Here is a 14,506-nt window from a genome sequence, read left to right as displayed (position 1 = left end):
GCTGAACTCCTGGGTCTGAAGGAGGAGAGCTGGGGCCTCAACTCCTGGGTCCTGGGGAAAGAGAGGTTTGGGGGCCAGCCCTCTTTCGGAGGAGGGGCACAGGGGCCTGGACTCCGGGGTCTGAGGGAGGAGACTGGGGACGATCTTGGAGCCTGAAGAACAGGGGGCTAGAACTCTGAGTTCCTTGGGGAGAAGCCTGACAGCCCACTCTCCGGGTCGCTGGGAGCCCTTCTACTGGGAGCTGAGCATTAGGGCGGGTTTGGGTGAAGGGGCCCACGTCCTGGGGACCGGAACTGAGGACGCTGGTCCTTACCCTGGGGTCCGGCAGGTGGGGGCGGAGCTGAGAGATGGTGCCGGTTTAGGGTCAGTCTCCAGGCCTGGGCAGGAGCATGGTGGCCCCTCAGCAGCGGCGGCCCCAGAGGCAGCGGCGGTGGCGCGGGGCCTGCTAGGCCTGGCTGCCTCACCTGAGGAGGAGGGGGCTGGGCGAGAGGCGGGGGAAGGGGCGGGGAGGGGCCGGGCAAAGGGATTGGCAGCGCTGGAGGCCACCTGGCTGGTGGGACAGGGTTTGCAGGGGCTGGACCAGGCCGGCCCAGCAACCTGCCTCCGGCCTGGAGGGGGCTCAGGTGTGCCGGTCTGAGGGGACGAGGAGCTGGGACTGGCTTGGCGTGAGGGCCGGGGGTCTGGGGAGACAGGGCAGGCTGGGGGTGCTTACAAGGACCAACGGAAGGAACTAGGAATTGGAGGGACCCAGAGGGAGGGCACCAGCTGCCCCAAGCCCACCCTGCCCCGGCCTCTTCGCCTGCCTCCGGCCCAGCCCCCGCCCTAACCCAGCTCAGGCTGAACCCCGTCCCTGTCCACCCCTGCCCCTTCCAGCACCCTCTGCCCAGCCCCAGGCCCACCACCGCCCCTGCCATTTCCTGCACCTGTTGTCCAACTCCTGAACAAGGCGGTCCCAGCTCCAGGCCGGCCTCAGCCCAGCCCGTGCCCCAGGCCCCTCCCGCACCCCAACTCCTGCACCAGCCTCTGCCCCTCCAGTGTCCCCAGCCCAGCCCCAGTCCCGACGCCTGCCCCCGCCCTTGCTCTCCCTCCCCACCCCACCCCCGCCCGTGCCCGCCCTCCCTCCCTCCCCCCGCTGCTTTCCTACAAGTCACGGGGGCTGGTTTGCTTTGGCAGCCTCTCTGCCGCCAGCAGCAATGACCTCTGGAGCTGGGAAGTCCTAGACGGGGGTGGGGGATGGGGACCTGGCCCGGAAAAGGCAGCACTGAGTGCTGAGGCCCAGGCCAAGTGGCCGGAAGTGTCCAGAGGCAGATACACACTGTCCCGCATCAGACACTCTTGGCCAGCAGCCAAGAGTCATCCACGTCAGACCCCAGGGCCAAATAAACACCCAGACACACAAGGATCACCAGCAGACACCTGCCTGTGGACAGCCATGCCCTCAAACACAGTCAGGCCACAGCTGCTCACCCCAGATGGGCCGTCCCTGTACAGTCGGACCCACCCGCTCGCCCCTCGCACCCCCTGCACTCAGAGCTTCCCACAGGGGGTCACACTGGTGCAGCCTTGGCACTGCCCAGCCCCTAGCCTCTCCTCGTCTCTCTCCATCCATGGCCCTCTCTCTCCTTCCCTCATCACCCACCCCCGACACCGGCTACCAGTCTGCTTCCTTGGCTCCTGCTGGCTCCCTCGAAACTCTTGGTCCCCGCTGAGCTAATGACTCCCCAGACCCCAACACATTACTCAAGTATCAAGTGGCTGCACCCACTGAGCCTTCAGGCAGGCGCTGAGCCTGAGACACTGCCACCATCCTATCCCCGAATGTGTGTGGAGAGGCCCTGCTGCCTGCCCTGGAGGGCGGGTCCCCAGAAAAATTGAGGCTCCTGGATCTGGAGGGGGTATAGAAGATGACTGGGCTCAGGAGAGAGACTATGAAGCAAGTCCAAGAATCTTTATTTCATGAACAAAACTACTTGTGTAAAGAGAGTCGAGGCTGAATGGGCCCCTTTCGAAGTGGCCACAATCCAAGGCTGGTGAGAGACGGCGGGTTGTGCTGGGGCGAGAGTGCATCACAGGGAGAGGAGACCCCAGGTCCAGCCAGAGGAGGCAGGAGAGGAAGTGTCGCTGGGGGTCGGAGTGGGTCCCAGAACCCCCCGTCCCAAGCTGTTCCAGCCCATCATAACCCTCACCGGGCGGGGAGGGGGCAGGGAGGGGCTGGGCCCCAGTAGTGCGTGTCCAAAGCGGCCAATGTGTGCAAATCAGCAAGAAAGAGGGGTGCGGAGCCGCTGCCCCCACCTCACCGCCCCCTCCCAAACAGGCAGCAGAAGCAGGCATGGGGGCAGCGGCAGTATTGCTTTACCCATCATGCACGGCGCGGGCGGGTGATGGGGCAGGAGGAAGAAGGCTGGATTAGGGGTGAGAGCCAAGCCCCCTGCCCCCTCCCACCCTGGAGGCTCCGTTGGCAGGACTTTGAGGCTTGTGGAGGCCCAGGAATGGCCAACCCCCACTGGGGGCAGGCTGTACCCGGATGTTCCCCGTTAGGGCTGGCTCTTCCTTGAGGCGGAGCCCAGGGCCTAAAGGTGAGGGAGAGACAGGGCATCAGGCACCTAATGGCTGACACCTCCCAGGCCCTCCAGCCCCTGCCTGCCCAGCCACCTTACCGGGGCTATTCGGCCACCTGGACGCCCGTACAGTTCTCTTTGCTTTCTGAGGTGATGGCCAGGTATTCCGAGCTGTGGGGGCAAAGGTGAGGGGTACAGCAACCCCACCGTCGGTCTGGCCCACCCCCCAGAGGCCAAGGAGGGTTGAGGGCTCTGTCCCAGGTGCACAGGGCTCCAGTCAGAGAGAAGAGGGGGCTGGCTGGCTGGATCCCAGGGATCCAAAAGAAGCCCAGGCTGCGGCTTGGAGTCCTGAATGTGAGGGAGGAGGTATCTGGGGGGTTAGACTCCTGGGTTCTAGCGGGGAAAGGGGTTGAGGGCCTGGAGTCTGAGTCTGAGGGAGCAGGGACTGGGGGGTTCAGATCCCTGGGTCCTGGGGGGGAAAAGGGCTAGGGCCTGGAGTCCTGTATCTTTGGGGCAGAGGATGCTGGGCCCGAACCCTGGGTCCTAACAGAAGTGGGGGCTGAGAGTCTGAGGGGGGAGGGGCTGGGACCTCATCCCATCTCTGACACCAAATGGTCCCCTCTGGGGAGGACTGGCAGATGGCATCCTGGGCTGCTCCCCTGCCCACCTCCCCACTCAGCTCACGCTCCCCTCTGGGAGGCACTGGCTGTCCTGGGCTGCCTCTCCCCCTCCTCAGCGACCCCACTCACGCGTTCTCTTGTGCAGCAGCCTCCGTGGCAGCGGCGATCTTCTTGTAGCAGTAAACCATCTCTGCCACGAACCATATGGTCAACACCACGATGAGCAAGTACATCATGATCTCAGACACGATGGACGCCATGTCTCTGTTGGCTGCAGGGGCCAGGCAGGGTCAGGTGGCAGCCTGAGTGTGCCTTGAGCTTGCTGTGCAAGCTTGGGCAAGTGGCTTGACCTCCCTGGTCCTGGTCTGCAAATAAGGCCAGGCTGCTTCCCTAGAGTCATCGTTGTTACTGTGATTCTCAATAACCAGCCTTGGACGGGCTTCGGGATCACCCTCAACCTGCCTCCCTGTGTGACTCGAGGGTCCTCTGTGTCATTCAGGTGGTTGTAGGTGCCCAAGAGCTGTAGCTCTACACGGAGAAGACTCGGGTTCAAATCCTGGCTCTACCACTTGCCAGCTGTGTGACCTTGGGCAAGTGACTCAACCTCTCTGGGTCTCAGTTTCCCCATCTATAAAAAGTGGAGGGCTTCCCTGGTGGTGCAGTCGTTAAGAATCCACCTGCCAATACAGGGGACACGGGTTCGATCCCTGGTGCAGGAAGATCCCACATGACGCGGAGCAACTAAGCCCACGTGCCACAACTACTGAGTCTGCAATCCAGAGCCCACGAGCTACAAATACTGAAGCCCACGCACCTAGAGCCTGTGCTCCACAATGTGAGAAGCCACTGCAATGAGAAGCCCAAGCACCGCAACGAAGAGTAGCCCCCACTCGCTGCAACTAGAGAAAGCCTGAGTGCAGCAACGAAGACCCCACGCAGCCAAAAATAAAAAAATAAAATAAAATCCCCAAATAAAAATAACAACAACAAAAAATGATTTTAAAAAAGTTGATAATCACATATCTCTTTCATGGGAGTGTTGTGAGAATTAAGCTCTAAAAATCCTTAGAATAGTACTTGACATATACATAGCATTTGATACATGTTTACTATTATTAATATTATTACTGTTATTATTGGGGCAGTACAGCACAGTAGTTAAGAGCAGGGGCTCTGAGACCAGACTGTCAGGGTTCAAATCTTATCTCTGCCTCTTACTAGCTGTGTGACCTCAGGCAAATGACTACACCTCTCTGGGCCTCTATTCTCCTTCTGTAAAATAAGGATGATAATACTCATGCCTTCTCACAGGGTTGCTGGGAAAAGAAAATGAGTTAACATCTGTAACATGCGTGGATGTGCCCACGGTCAGCACCGCGTAAGTGTTGGCTATTCGCTGACATTTTCTGGAAACGCTCTATCGTTTCTGCAGCCCTGGCTCTTGCCAACACCAGCTTCCTTTCGTTGAGCCTAAATTTAAACTGTAAAGGGAGCGCGTTCAGCCAGGGGACCAGAGCGGAAGGCCACTGTGGCGTCCTCGGCCGGATTTCGCAAGTGTCCACTCCTCATCCCTGGCCCCCTCCTTCTGGATGGTCAGGATCTCATTTTCCCCGCTGTTCCCATGTGGTCTTCCTCCCCTGGGAGTGGGCACTTTCTGCTGCTACACCCGGTGCAGATGGCACCAATGTTTTCTGGACCACAGGGAAGGGGGGTGCAGGGCTGGATGCTTCTCCCCTGCTTCCCTGCAGGAGGAGCTGGGGACAGGGTTCCACACCTCAACTGTTTGTTCGTTCTTTCACTCCAAATATACCATGAATGTGTCCCATGCAGTGAATGCACGCTCTCAGCCAGGCTCTGTGCTAAATTCTTTATCTGAGCATCTCTCTGACTCTTTGAAACAACCCCAAGGATAGAGACAGTCCAGGCTTCCCACGTCAGCTGACCTCCGGAAGCACAACGAGTTGAATATACGTTGGATAAAGCTCAATCATCGGAATTCTCACCCCTGCTCCTGGAACTCAATGCCCAAACGGATTTAGGTAATCTGGTATCTCTGGCTCTCCCAATCAGATTAGGACAGTGACAGGTATGGCTCTGTAGCCCATTTGCAGGACAAGGTCACTGAGGCCCAGAGAGGGCAAAGTGCTGGGCAAGGATGCACAGCCAGGACTGCACTCAGAGCCAGGATTCAACCCTAAGTGTAACCGACTGTAGGGTCCAAGCTCTTATCTGCTCTGGAAAGCTTCCCCAGCCAAAGAGAAACTTGGAAATGTCTGGGATATGTCCAGTGCAGTCTCCATAGACCCACACAGACATCTCAGGAGGTGGGACTCCTCCACTTTACAGATGAGAAACTGAGGCAGAGGGGTCACACTGAGGGGCAGAGGCACCTTCTCTAGGGAGACCTCTGATTTCTTCAAAAGCCCCAAATCTTCTGAGAGCTTCACCTGCCTGCCCACACAGGCAGCCCCCAGATCTGAAGCCCAGCCTGCACCTTTGCAGGCCAGATGTCTCGCCAGCCTCAGCGACTGCTTCACTTCAACACCTGCTCCCGTCATACTGGGTGTGTCCAAATAGAATTAGCCAGCTTGTCCCCAGCTGCCAGCCCCATCCCTGGTCGGGGACCCCCAGGTGCTTCCTACCATCTTCTGCACCCCTGCCAGGGCAGTGAAGGTCTCACCACCAGCGCCCACTGCCCCTCATTTGGAAATGACTCAGTTCATTGCTGAGGGATCATTACCAGGAGGCAATACAGGCTGATGGGCAATGTTGAAACTGCAGTAAGACAGTGGATTACAATAAAAAAGAATACAGCACGGCCAGTGATGCTAACAATACAATAATATCATGGGGAATGAAAAAAATACTGTAGAGTGATATGTAATGTTAAAAATAGCAATGCTGGGACTTTCCTGGTGGCGCAGTGGTTAAGAATCCGCCTGCCAATGCAGGGGACACGGGTTCGAGCCCTGGTCCAAGAAGATCCCGCATGCTGCGGAGCAGCTAAGCCCATGCGCCACAACTACTGAGCCTGCGCTCTAGAGCCTGCGAGCCACAACTACTGAGCCCACGTGCCACAACTACTGAAACCTGCGCGCCTAGAGCCCCTGCTCTGCAGCAAGAGAAGCCACCGCAATGAGAAGCCCACGCACCACAACGAAGAGTAGCCCCTGCCCGCCACAACTAGAGGAAGCCCATGCACAGCACTGAAGACCCAACGCAGCCAAAAATAAATAAATAAATATATATATATATATATAAAATAAAATAAACTTAAAAAAATATATCCATGCTACAGTATGTTGTCACTTTGGCAGCACATGTACTAAAACTGGAATGACACAGAGAAGATTAGCATGGCCCCTGTGCAAGGATGACACGCAAATTCATGAAGTGTTCCATATTTTTTGGCGGCCGTAATAACTAATGACAAATTCATGGCTAGTGATATATAAAATAAAATTTTCTTTAAAAAAATACTACAGTATGATTGGTGATGATGAATATATACCAAGTAAAAATTTTAAATACTACAATATGATTGATAATATTTTAGAATACTATAGCATGGTGGCTAATGATAAAAATGTGATAATATGGTTGATAACATTAAAAATACTCTGGTATGATAGATTATGATAAAAAGTTATACGTTTGGTATTGTGAAACAGTATAGCATATAGTATAATATAAAATACTACACTACAGTGAGTAATGTTAAAAAAGCAGTACCATAATGTGGTGGATAAACAATACTGGGGTATGGTGGAGGATGCAGAAAATACAGGCTCTGGGAAGATAACAGGAAGAGTTCTACATTACGTAAATGTAAATATAAGAACACAGACTCTGGGGGACTTCCCTGGTGGTCCAGTGGTTAAGACTCTGTGCTCCCAATGCAGGGGGCCCGGGTTCCATCCCTGGTCAGGGAACTAGATCCCTCATGCCACAACTAAGAGCCCGCATGCCGCAACTAAAAAAAAAGAACCCACATGCCACAACGAAGATCCTGCACACAGCAACGAAGATCCCACGTGTCACAACTAAGACCCAGCCAAATAAATAAATAAATATTAAAAAAAAAAAAAGAACACAGGCTCTGGGAGGCATTATAATGTGGTAGATAACATTAAAAAGCAGAGACTCTACTAGGTCACGGGTGTGTGTGAGCCCAGCCTCCACCATGCAGGTGAGGACGGCATTGTGAGCAAGGGCTGAGCCACAAGGTGGAAAGAACTTGGGTGCCTGACAGGCATTGTGGAGCCTTCCCACCACCTGACCCTTCACCTCAACACAGATTTGAGAGACAGGACTGACAGAGATTTTGTTAAGCCACAGTATTTGGGGTGTCTCTGTTACAGCTGTCCCCCCAACTCACACGGGCAGGGCTCCATCATCTACATCCATGGGCGACTGCCCACTCAGCATAGTGACCTATGCCAAAGAGTCACTCAGACTTGTCTCCTGAATTGAATTCTGCTGGATCACTTTGATAATACACTTAAAAATGCTAATTATCAAAAGAAACCCACAGGCTCTGGCTGACAGAGTATAGTGAATCATGCCAAGAACAGAAACAACAGTCACACGGGCTTGGCTGGGTTCAAATCCAGGTCCCAGCTCTGCGACCTTGGCTATGTAATCTTACTTCCCTGAGCCTCGATTTCCCCATCTGTAAAATGGGGATAGGAAGAGCCTCTACCCCACAGTGTGGGTGGGAGGATTCAATGATGGACTCCATGTAAGGCGCTAAAGCCAGCACCCCTCTCAGGGAAGGGTGGGCCAATGCACATTGCCCGTGATGATGTGTGTGCACTGCAGGCCCCTCGGGACTCACTTGCCCTGCTCTTTGGTGGCCCAAGGTCTGGGATACCTCCCTGACTCTCTAAGCCAATGGGCCATAGGGCCCTGGAAAATTCCAATTTACACCCAGTCAGAAGATAGTTCAGGAAAAGGGTTCAAGGCAGCTGACGCCAAAATGATGAGATGGTTCAACGACACCTTAGATCTTTGCTGCTCGGTGTGGGCCCAGACCTGCAGCCTTGGCCTCGCCTGAGAGCTTATTGGAGATGAAATCCTGGGCCCAACCCAGATCTGCTAAGTCAGGATTGACACATCAGCAAGACTGCCAAGTGGTTCGTGCACACAGTAAAATACGAGGAGCACTGCTCTAGGAGACACTCTCCTATCTCCTGCCCCATGTGACAGAGGGAGGCAGGGCTGAGGCTACTTGACAATCAGATGCACCATCACCATTGCCCCCGTGTGCTGAGGCCCTGCTGTGACAGACACGCCAGCAACTGACACCCAGCATCTCGCTCAATCCCCACCACCTCCCTGTGACATAAGAATAGTTCCAACAACACCAGGAGAGGCAGATACTATTATCATCCTGTTTGCTACAGGACGATCCTTCGGCTCAGAGACAGGGAGGCACCCGCCTGGAGGTCACACAGCGCAGGTGGCAGAGCTGAGTTATGCACCCAGCACTTCCACGGGACAGGCCCGCTGTGACCTCCCCGTGGCTGAAGGGAAATGGAGGCCGGAGCTGGACTCCAGGAAGGAGGTGCTGCTCCCCGCCCCCGCTGCCCAGGCGCGGAGCCAACCCGTCCCCTACTCGCCATCTGTCCCTCCATCTGGCTGCCCATGGGCCTCACTCACCTTTGTTCACCACCTCAAGGTGGATCTTTTTGACGACGCTGGTGTTGTGCTCGTAGTTGTCGAAGAAGAGCAGGCGATACACGTGGCACTCGTAGTCGCCCGAGTGGTTGTAGGTGACGTTGGTGATGAAGATGGACAGGTCCTGCAGGTCCTTGGTGCCCCGGCTGCCATTCCACACCACGCGGCCCTCAAAGCGCTCATCCTCCTCCAGCTGCAGCACCTCGTTCTCATAGCGCAGGATCTGGGGGCAGTGGGGGCGGGGTCACCGCTGGGCCACGTCCCCCACCAAGACCTCTATTCTGTCTCGAGCCCTGACACACACACATGCTGACACATGCGTTCCTCAGTTATCCTCCCGAGCCCCCACGCGGCATTCCTGGCCTTCATTCTCTACCATTCTTCTCCGGCCCCCAGATATGCTCCCCAGGCGGGGAGAGAGGCAGCCTGATGCTGGCTGCTGTAGACCCCAATTCTCCAGCAGGTCCTCAAAGTTCATGGCGCCCCCTCATATGTAATTCAAAATACACATAGTAAAAAGGAGGTCAAAAAAGTTCGGTTTCCTTCTATAATGACCATCTGAGACATTTTTGCTCGTACTAAATAATGGCAATGACATTGATTTTGTGCCATGTGCCAGGTGCAGGAACTCAATCAATCCTCATGTAAACCTCAGAGCTGGAGACCACCTGCCCCCCATCTTTACGGAGGCAGAAACGGAGGTTCAGAGAGGCTCAATGACTTGCCCAAGGTCACCAGTCGGTCATGGTGGAGCTGGAATTTGGATCCAGGTCATCAGTAATAGCACATTGTTGCAAACAACCAACCAACCCCTACCGGAATCCTGCCCCCACCAACTCCCACACAGACGCCCACCCTCCACAACCCTGCCAGGCTCCCACACACCTTGACAAACTCCTCTGTGCCCTTCTGGCGGAAGGTCCACTCAGTGAAGGTCTCAGCAGTGGTCTCGCTGCGGCGCTTGCAGGAGATGCACAGAATTTTGAAGGTCATCCCATACACTGCCTCGGTCTCTGAGTCCACCTCCACACAGCCTCCCCAGGCTGAGGACACTGCGGGGACAAGCAGGCTCAGGTTGAGCCGGGGCACCCATCACCCTTGGCAACGCCAGGCTCGCTGGCTGTTAGTTCTCGGGCCCCTCGGAATAATGATCAGGAATGGCCAGAACCAGATGCTGAGCCTGGCCCTGCCGCCTGCTACGTGCCCTTGGCAAGTCCCTCATCTCTGATCTTCAGTTTCCCTTTGTGAATGGTGAGGGAATCGATCGTCTTTGCTTCTGGAGGTTGCTGGGCAGGTTCTTTAGGGTAGGTAAGGTCGCAAGGGGCCTGCCACACAGGACACCGCCAATCAACAGGGCTGTTACTGTGGCCAGTAGCAGCTCAGAGTCTTTGCTACCCAAGTACCCCTTCTTCAGAAGGCCACTTGCCCAAAATACTGCAGCGTGTAGGTGGTGGGACCAGATTTCCAGCTGTGTTAGAAGTTCAAGGTGGCAGTGTCAGTTCTACCATTATTGCTCTGTAAGACCAGCCAGCCCCAGAGAAATGGGTTGGGAGAAGGCAAGGCCTGAGAAGGAGGTGGGCACGGGAACCAAGGCAAACCCACACTCCAGCCCCGCTCCCCAGTCCCATAAGTTCCTGTCGTCCACCGCCCCCCCAACTTCTGCCTCAGCCCCCTCTGCTCTCAGGCTCCTCACTTCCTGAAGCCAATCCCACCTCCTATTAGCTTCTCAAAACCCTCAGAGCGCTTTCCTGCCCCAGGGCCTTTGCACCCTCACCGGATTCCAGTCCGTTTGAGTCCCTCCTCCACATTCTTACCTGCCACCTCCTTCCTGCTCACTAGCTAATGCTATGTCTCTCCAGCCCCGGGGCTTTTCCTTTGTCCCTGATTCTTTCCGCTGTTAATCTTGGGGTTTCCTGCCCTCCTCCTCTGCTGTCTCTTTCCATCTCCCTGAACGCCTCTGTCTTTGTCTCCCCCTCTTTCTCTCTCTTAGGGGTCTCTCTAAAGGTCCCACCACTTTGTGTCCTTTTCCCAGGCTCAGACACGCTCTCCCGGCCTCTCGCTCTCTCACTCCACCTCTCCCTGTCCTTTTTAAACTCCATCTCTTCCTGTGTCTACCTGTGTCTCCATCTCTTTCTGCCTCGCTCAAGTTTTTCCTCGCTCCACCTCTCAGATTCTTAACTCTCTCCTCAATCTCTCTCAGGCGCACTCTGCATCCCTCTCTCTTGGCTCCCCCCTTACTTCCATCTCTCCAGTCTCCCAGCGGAGCGCTCAGGGGTTCTTCTGTGTCTCTCGCCCCTTCCTTCCGTCTCCATCTCTCCCAGTCTCTCCTTCTCTCCGTCCCAATCTCCGGGCGCCGCCTCCACCCCCGCCCCAACCCCCACCTCCCGCGGCTGTGGGTGTCACATTGCAGCCTGCGGGGCTCCGGGAGCAGCTGACTCCGCGTTTCCTCGCCCCCGGCTGGGCGCCCGCAGCCACCAACCTGTGCCAGCCGGGCCCCCGCCCGCTCGCGCCCACCCGCACCTCCGCGCCCTCCGGAACCCCGCTGCCCGCGCGCACAACTTCTGAAGAGGACTTAGCCGGGCCGGGGGATGGGGTGAGGGCGGCCCCCGCCCGCGGCCAGGAGTCCAGCGCGCGAATCCCGCCGCCCGGCCAGTGCTCCAGCTGTGCCCCCCGCCGCGCGCGCCCCCAGCGCACTCACCCAGTGCCGCGCCGACCACGAAGGCCAGCAGCGTCCCCATGGCTGCGCTGCGCACGCTGCGCCCCCCTCCCGGGCCGCCGGTATTAACAGCGGGGCGAGAGGTGGCGGGACCCGGCGGCGGTCAGAATGTCCCCGGGAGCGCGCGGGCGCAGCAGCTGCGGCTCTGGGACCGGCGAGGGGGGGAGGAGGGGGGGCTCGGCCCCCCCGCTCCGGTTACCGCCGGGGGCCCAGCCCCGGAGCCCGGTGTCCGGGCATCCCCGCCGCCGCGCGGGCGGCGGCCGCTGCTCGGGCTGTTGCGCTGGCGCGCGCAGCCGAACACATTCGCCAGGTGCGCGGACCCCGGCCCCGCTCCAGCTCCGGCGCGCCTGGGCGCGGGCCGCGGTCTCCTGCGCACTGCAGCGGCGGCGGCGGTGGCCCCGGGAGGGAGGAGGGAGAGAGAGAGGGAGAAGGGAAAGGGAGGAGGGAGAGGGAGAGGGAGGGGGCGGGATGAATCACCGCGGGGGGAGGGCGCGGCTGCCCAGCCTTTGCCGCAGCGGCCCGGGAGTCGCCCGCTGCACCGGCCTCTCCCGGTGGCGCAGGGACCGCGGCTTCGGGCGTGGGGCGCGTGGTCTGGTTGTCCGACCCCTCCAGACTCCGGGGAGCCCCAGTGTTGGAGTCTGGGAGAGGTCACCCTCAGAGTTACAAGAGGGTTTGGAGATCGGTTGAGGGCAGAGCTTCGGACTTCAAATTATGGAGGTCATCCCCATGGGATCTCGAGGGGAACTTGGCTGGGACCTCCAGGTGACCTCCCCCTCAGACCCCTGGCACTCCGACCTGGAGGTCACTGTGTGGGCACCCAAGTGGGCATGGGGGGTGTCAGTCTAGGGCTACCCATAATACTCCAGAGCCCTCTCAAGCAGGATGGGCACCCTGGATCCAAACCAGAAAGTCGGCTCTGGGGATTTAAGGTGCCATGTTTCACGAGGAAGGCCCTTCAAGACCCCGCGACCCTCTTTCTCTCTGACGTCATCTTCTACTCCCCTCTCCCAGCCACTCCCCGCTGCTGTCCAGGCCCCTGCTGTTCCCAATACACCAAGCTCATTCCCACCTCAGAGCCTTCACCCTTGCTCACCTCTGCTTGGGCCACTCTTCCCTTAGGTGACCAAGGGGCTCACTTCCTCTCCTCCGGCAGCTCTCGGCTCTAATGTCACCTTCATCAGGTCCTCTGTCCACTCAGGACAAAATGCCTCCGCAGTCCCTTACTTGACCTCCTTTACTAGTTTTTTTTTTTTTTTTTTTTCCTACAGCAGCTGTCACTACCTGACATTATACTCTTCTTTATATAGTTTTTCTCCATTCACTGCTTGTCCCTCCAACCCTGGAAAACAAGCTCCCCCAGGGTGAGGACACTGTCCTGTGCACCACTGTGTCTCCAGCACCTTCCACTGTGCCTGTCACATTGTAAGTGCTCAATAAATATTCATCAAATGAATAAATAACCGCCAAGCACAGAGCCCTTCTGGTATGCTGGATTCACTTCTACCTCCCCAAACATTTATTGCACTTCTATTATTAATCCGCATTTTACAGACAGGGAAACTGAGGCTGAGAGAGAGCCACTCCCTTGCCTAGGGTCATGCAGCTGGTTTCAGGTGGATCTGGAATCCTGCCAGGCAATGGCAGGGGGCTTGTCTGCTAAATGGAGAGGATGAGGGGGGAGGCTCCGTCAAGACCAGGGTGGGAGACTTTTGGCTGAGGGTTGCTCCTCAGGTCCTAACCTCCAGTTCTGGGTGGGGTGAAGTTCCAGAATCTCCCCACTGCAGCCTTGCCAGGCGAGAGGAACCAAGGGTGGGGCTGGCCCGGGGCAGAGGGAGAGGAAGCCAGGGACACCAAGCCAGGGACACCAGATACCTTTGTGATCTGGGCCTTTGTGCCAGCACCTCCTAGGCTGTGAAATTCCCCTGCAAAAAATAACTCTCTTGCTCTTCTGATCCCTCCCCTCTGATCGGGGGTGGCAGGCAGAAGCACAGTGAGGACAGGTCGTAGGCACCAGGCAGGGGCACCTAGTGACAGCCCTACAAACTGACGTTGGCTGAGCACCTACTATGGGCTTGGTGCTGTTCTAAGCACTTTACTAATATTAACTCATTTAATTCTTCCTACAAGATGGGTTTTACCATTATGCCCATTTTACAGGTGTGGGAAACTGAGGCTCAGGATGGGTAACTTGCCATGATCACATAGCTAGAGGTTAGAGGAGGCTGGCTCTGCCCTTTGTCACCTGTGGTCCATCCTGCCCAATCCAGCCCCTCCTCCAGTCCTCTGCCCCAAGCCATCAATTAAGATTCTTACAGCCTGACTGTGACTTGTCAAAGGTCTCTCTTTACCCCTCCTCACTCACTCTGGAACCAGAACAGGGTTTGAGTGAGACAAACCTAGGTTCTACCTGGACCGAGACCTTGCCTCTAGGCCCATTTCCACAACGGTAAGATGGGGTCCAGATGGCGACAACCTGGACGGGCTGGTGTGGGGTCCTGAAGGGGGCCCCTGTATCTAAATGTGGAGACACCAGGGGCTAGGCCTTGCCTCCCTGCTGAGTGGCACCAGGCATGTAACCGTTTATCTCCATCTCATGGAGTAACTGTGAGAATTAAATGAACATCAGACCGTGGCACAGAGCCTGGTACATACTTGGTCCCCACTACATGACTTACTTTTTTCTCCCCTCAAGTTTTCTGCCATAATAGTAATATTTATTGACTACTTACTCTGTGCAGACCCTGTTATAAGTAGCCACCTTTATTAACTCCTTGAAACCTTATAAAGCGGTTCTCAAAGTGGGGTCCCTGGACAATCAGCATCACCATCACCTGGGAACTTGTTGGAAGTGCAGGATCTCAGCAGACTCACCCCAGACGTGCTGAGTGGGAAACTGAGGGTGGGGTCCGGCATTCTGCTTTTTAAAGAGCCCT

At 56.6% G+C, this 14,506-nt stretch overlaps 1 protein-coding gene across 1 annotated transcript; it reads right to left on the bottom strand.

Annotated features, from left to right (window-relative positions):
* Positions 1 to 1,933: 1,933 nt before the first annotated feature.
* SCN1B (sodium voltage-gated channel beta subunit 1) lies at positions 1,934 to 11,655 on the bottom strand. The gene is made up of 6 exons (XM_079724305.1): positions 11,556 to 11,655; positions 9,743 to 9,909; positions 8,840 to 9,080; positions 3,308 to 3,449; positions 2,658 to 2,729; positions 1,934 to 2,570 (listed from the first exon to the last, which is right to left on the bottom strand). The coding sequence occupies exons 1-5, from the start codon at positions 11,593 to 11,595 to the stop codon at positions 2,663 to 2,665; spliced, it is 657 nt and encodes a 218-aa protein (XP_079580431.1). The 5' UTR covers positions 11,596 to 11,655; the 3' UTR covers positions 1,934 to 2,570; positions 2,658 to 2,662.
* Between the last annotated feature and the right edge of the window lie 2,851 nt (positions 11,656 to 14,506).

Source organism: Hyperoodon ampullatus, assembly GCF_949752795.1.
Source record: "Hyperoodon ampullatus genome assembly, chromosome: 18".
Lineage (NCBI taxonomy): Eukaryota > Metazoa > Chordata > Mammalia > Artiodactyla > Ziphiidae > Hyperoodon > Hyperoodon ampullatus.
The sequence above is the reverse complement of the archived record's forward strand: the minus strand, read 5'-3'. Positions and strand labels throughout refer to the sequence as shown.

Bases quoted from the DNA above. Each gene is read 5' to 3' on its own strand.
- SCN1B (XM_079724305.1), bottom strand. From the start codon at position 11,595: ATGGGGACGCTGCTGGCCTTCGTGGTCGGCGCGGCACTGG. The intron at 9,910-11,555 runs GTGAGTGCGCTG...TTGTCCCCGCAG, and splicing joins CGTGGTCGGCGCGGCACTGG to TGTCCTCAGCCTGGGGAGGC. The intron at 9,081-9,742 runs GTGTGTGGGAGC...CACTGCCCCCAG, and splicing joins GCACAGAGGAGTTTGTCAAG to ATCCTGCGCTATGAGAACGA.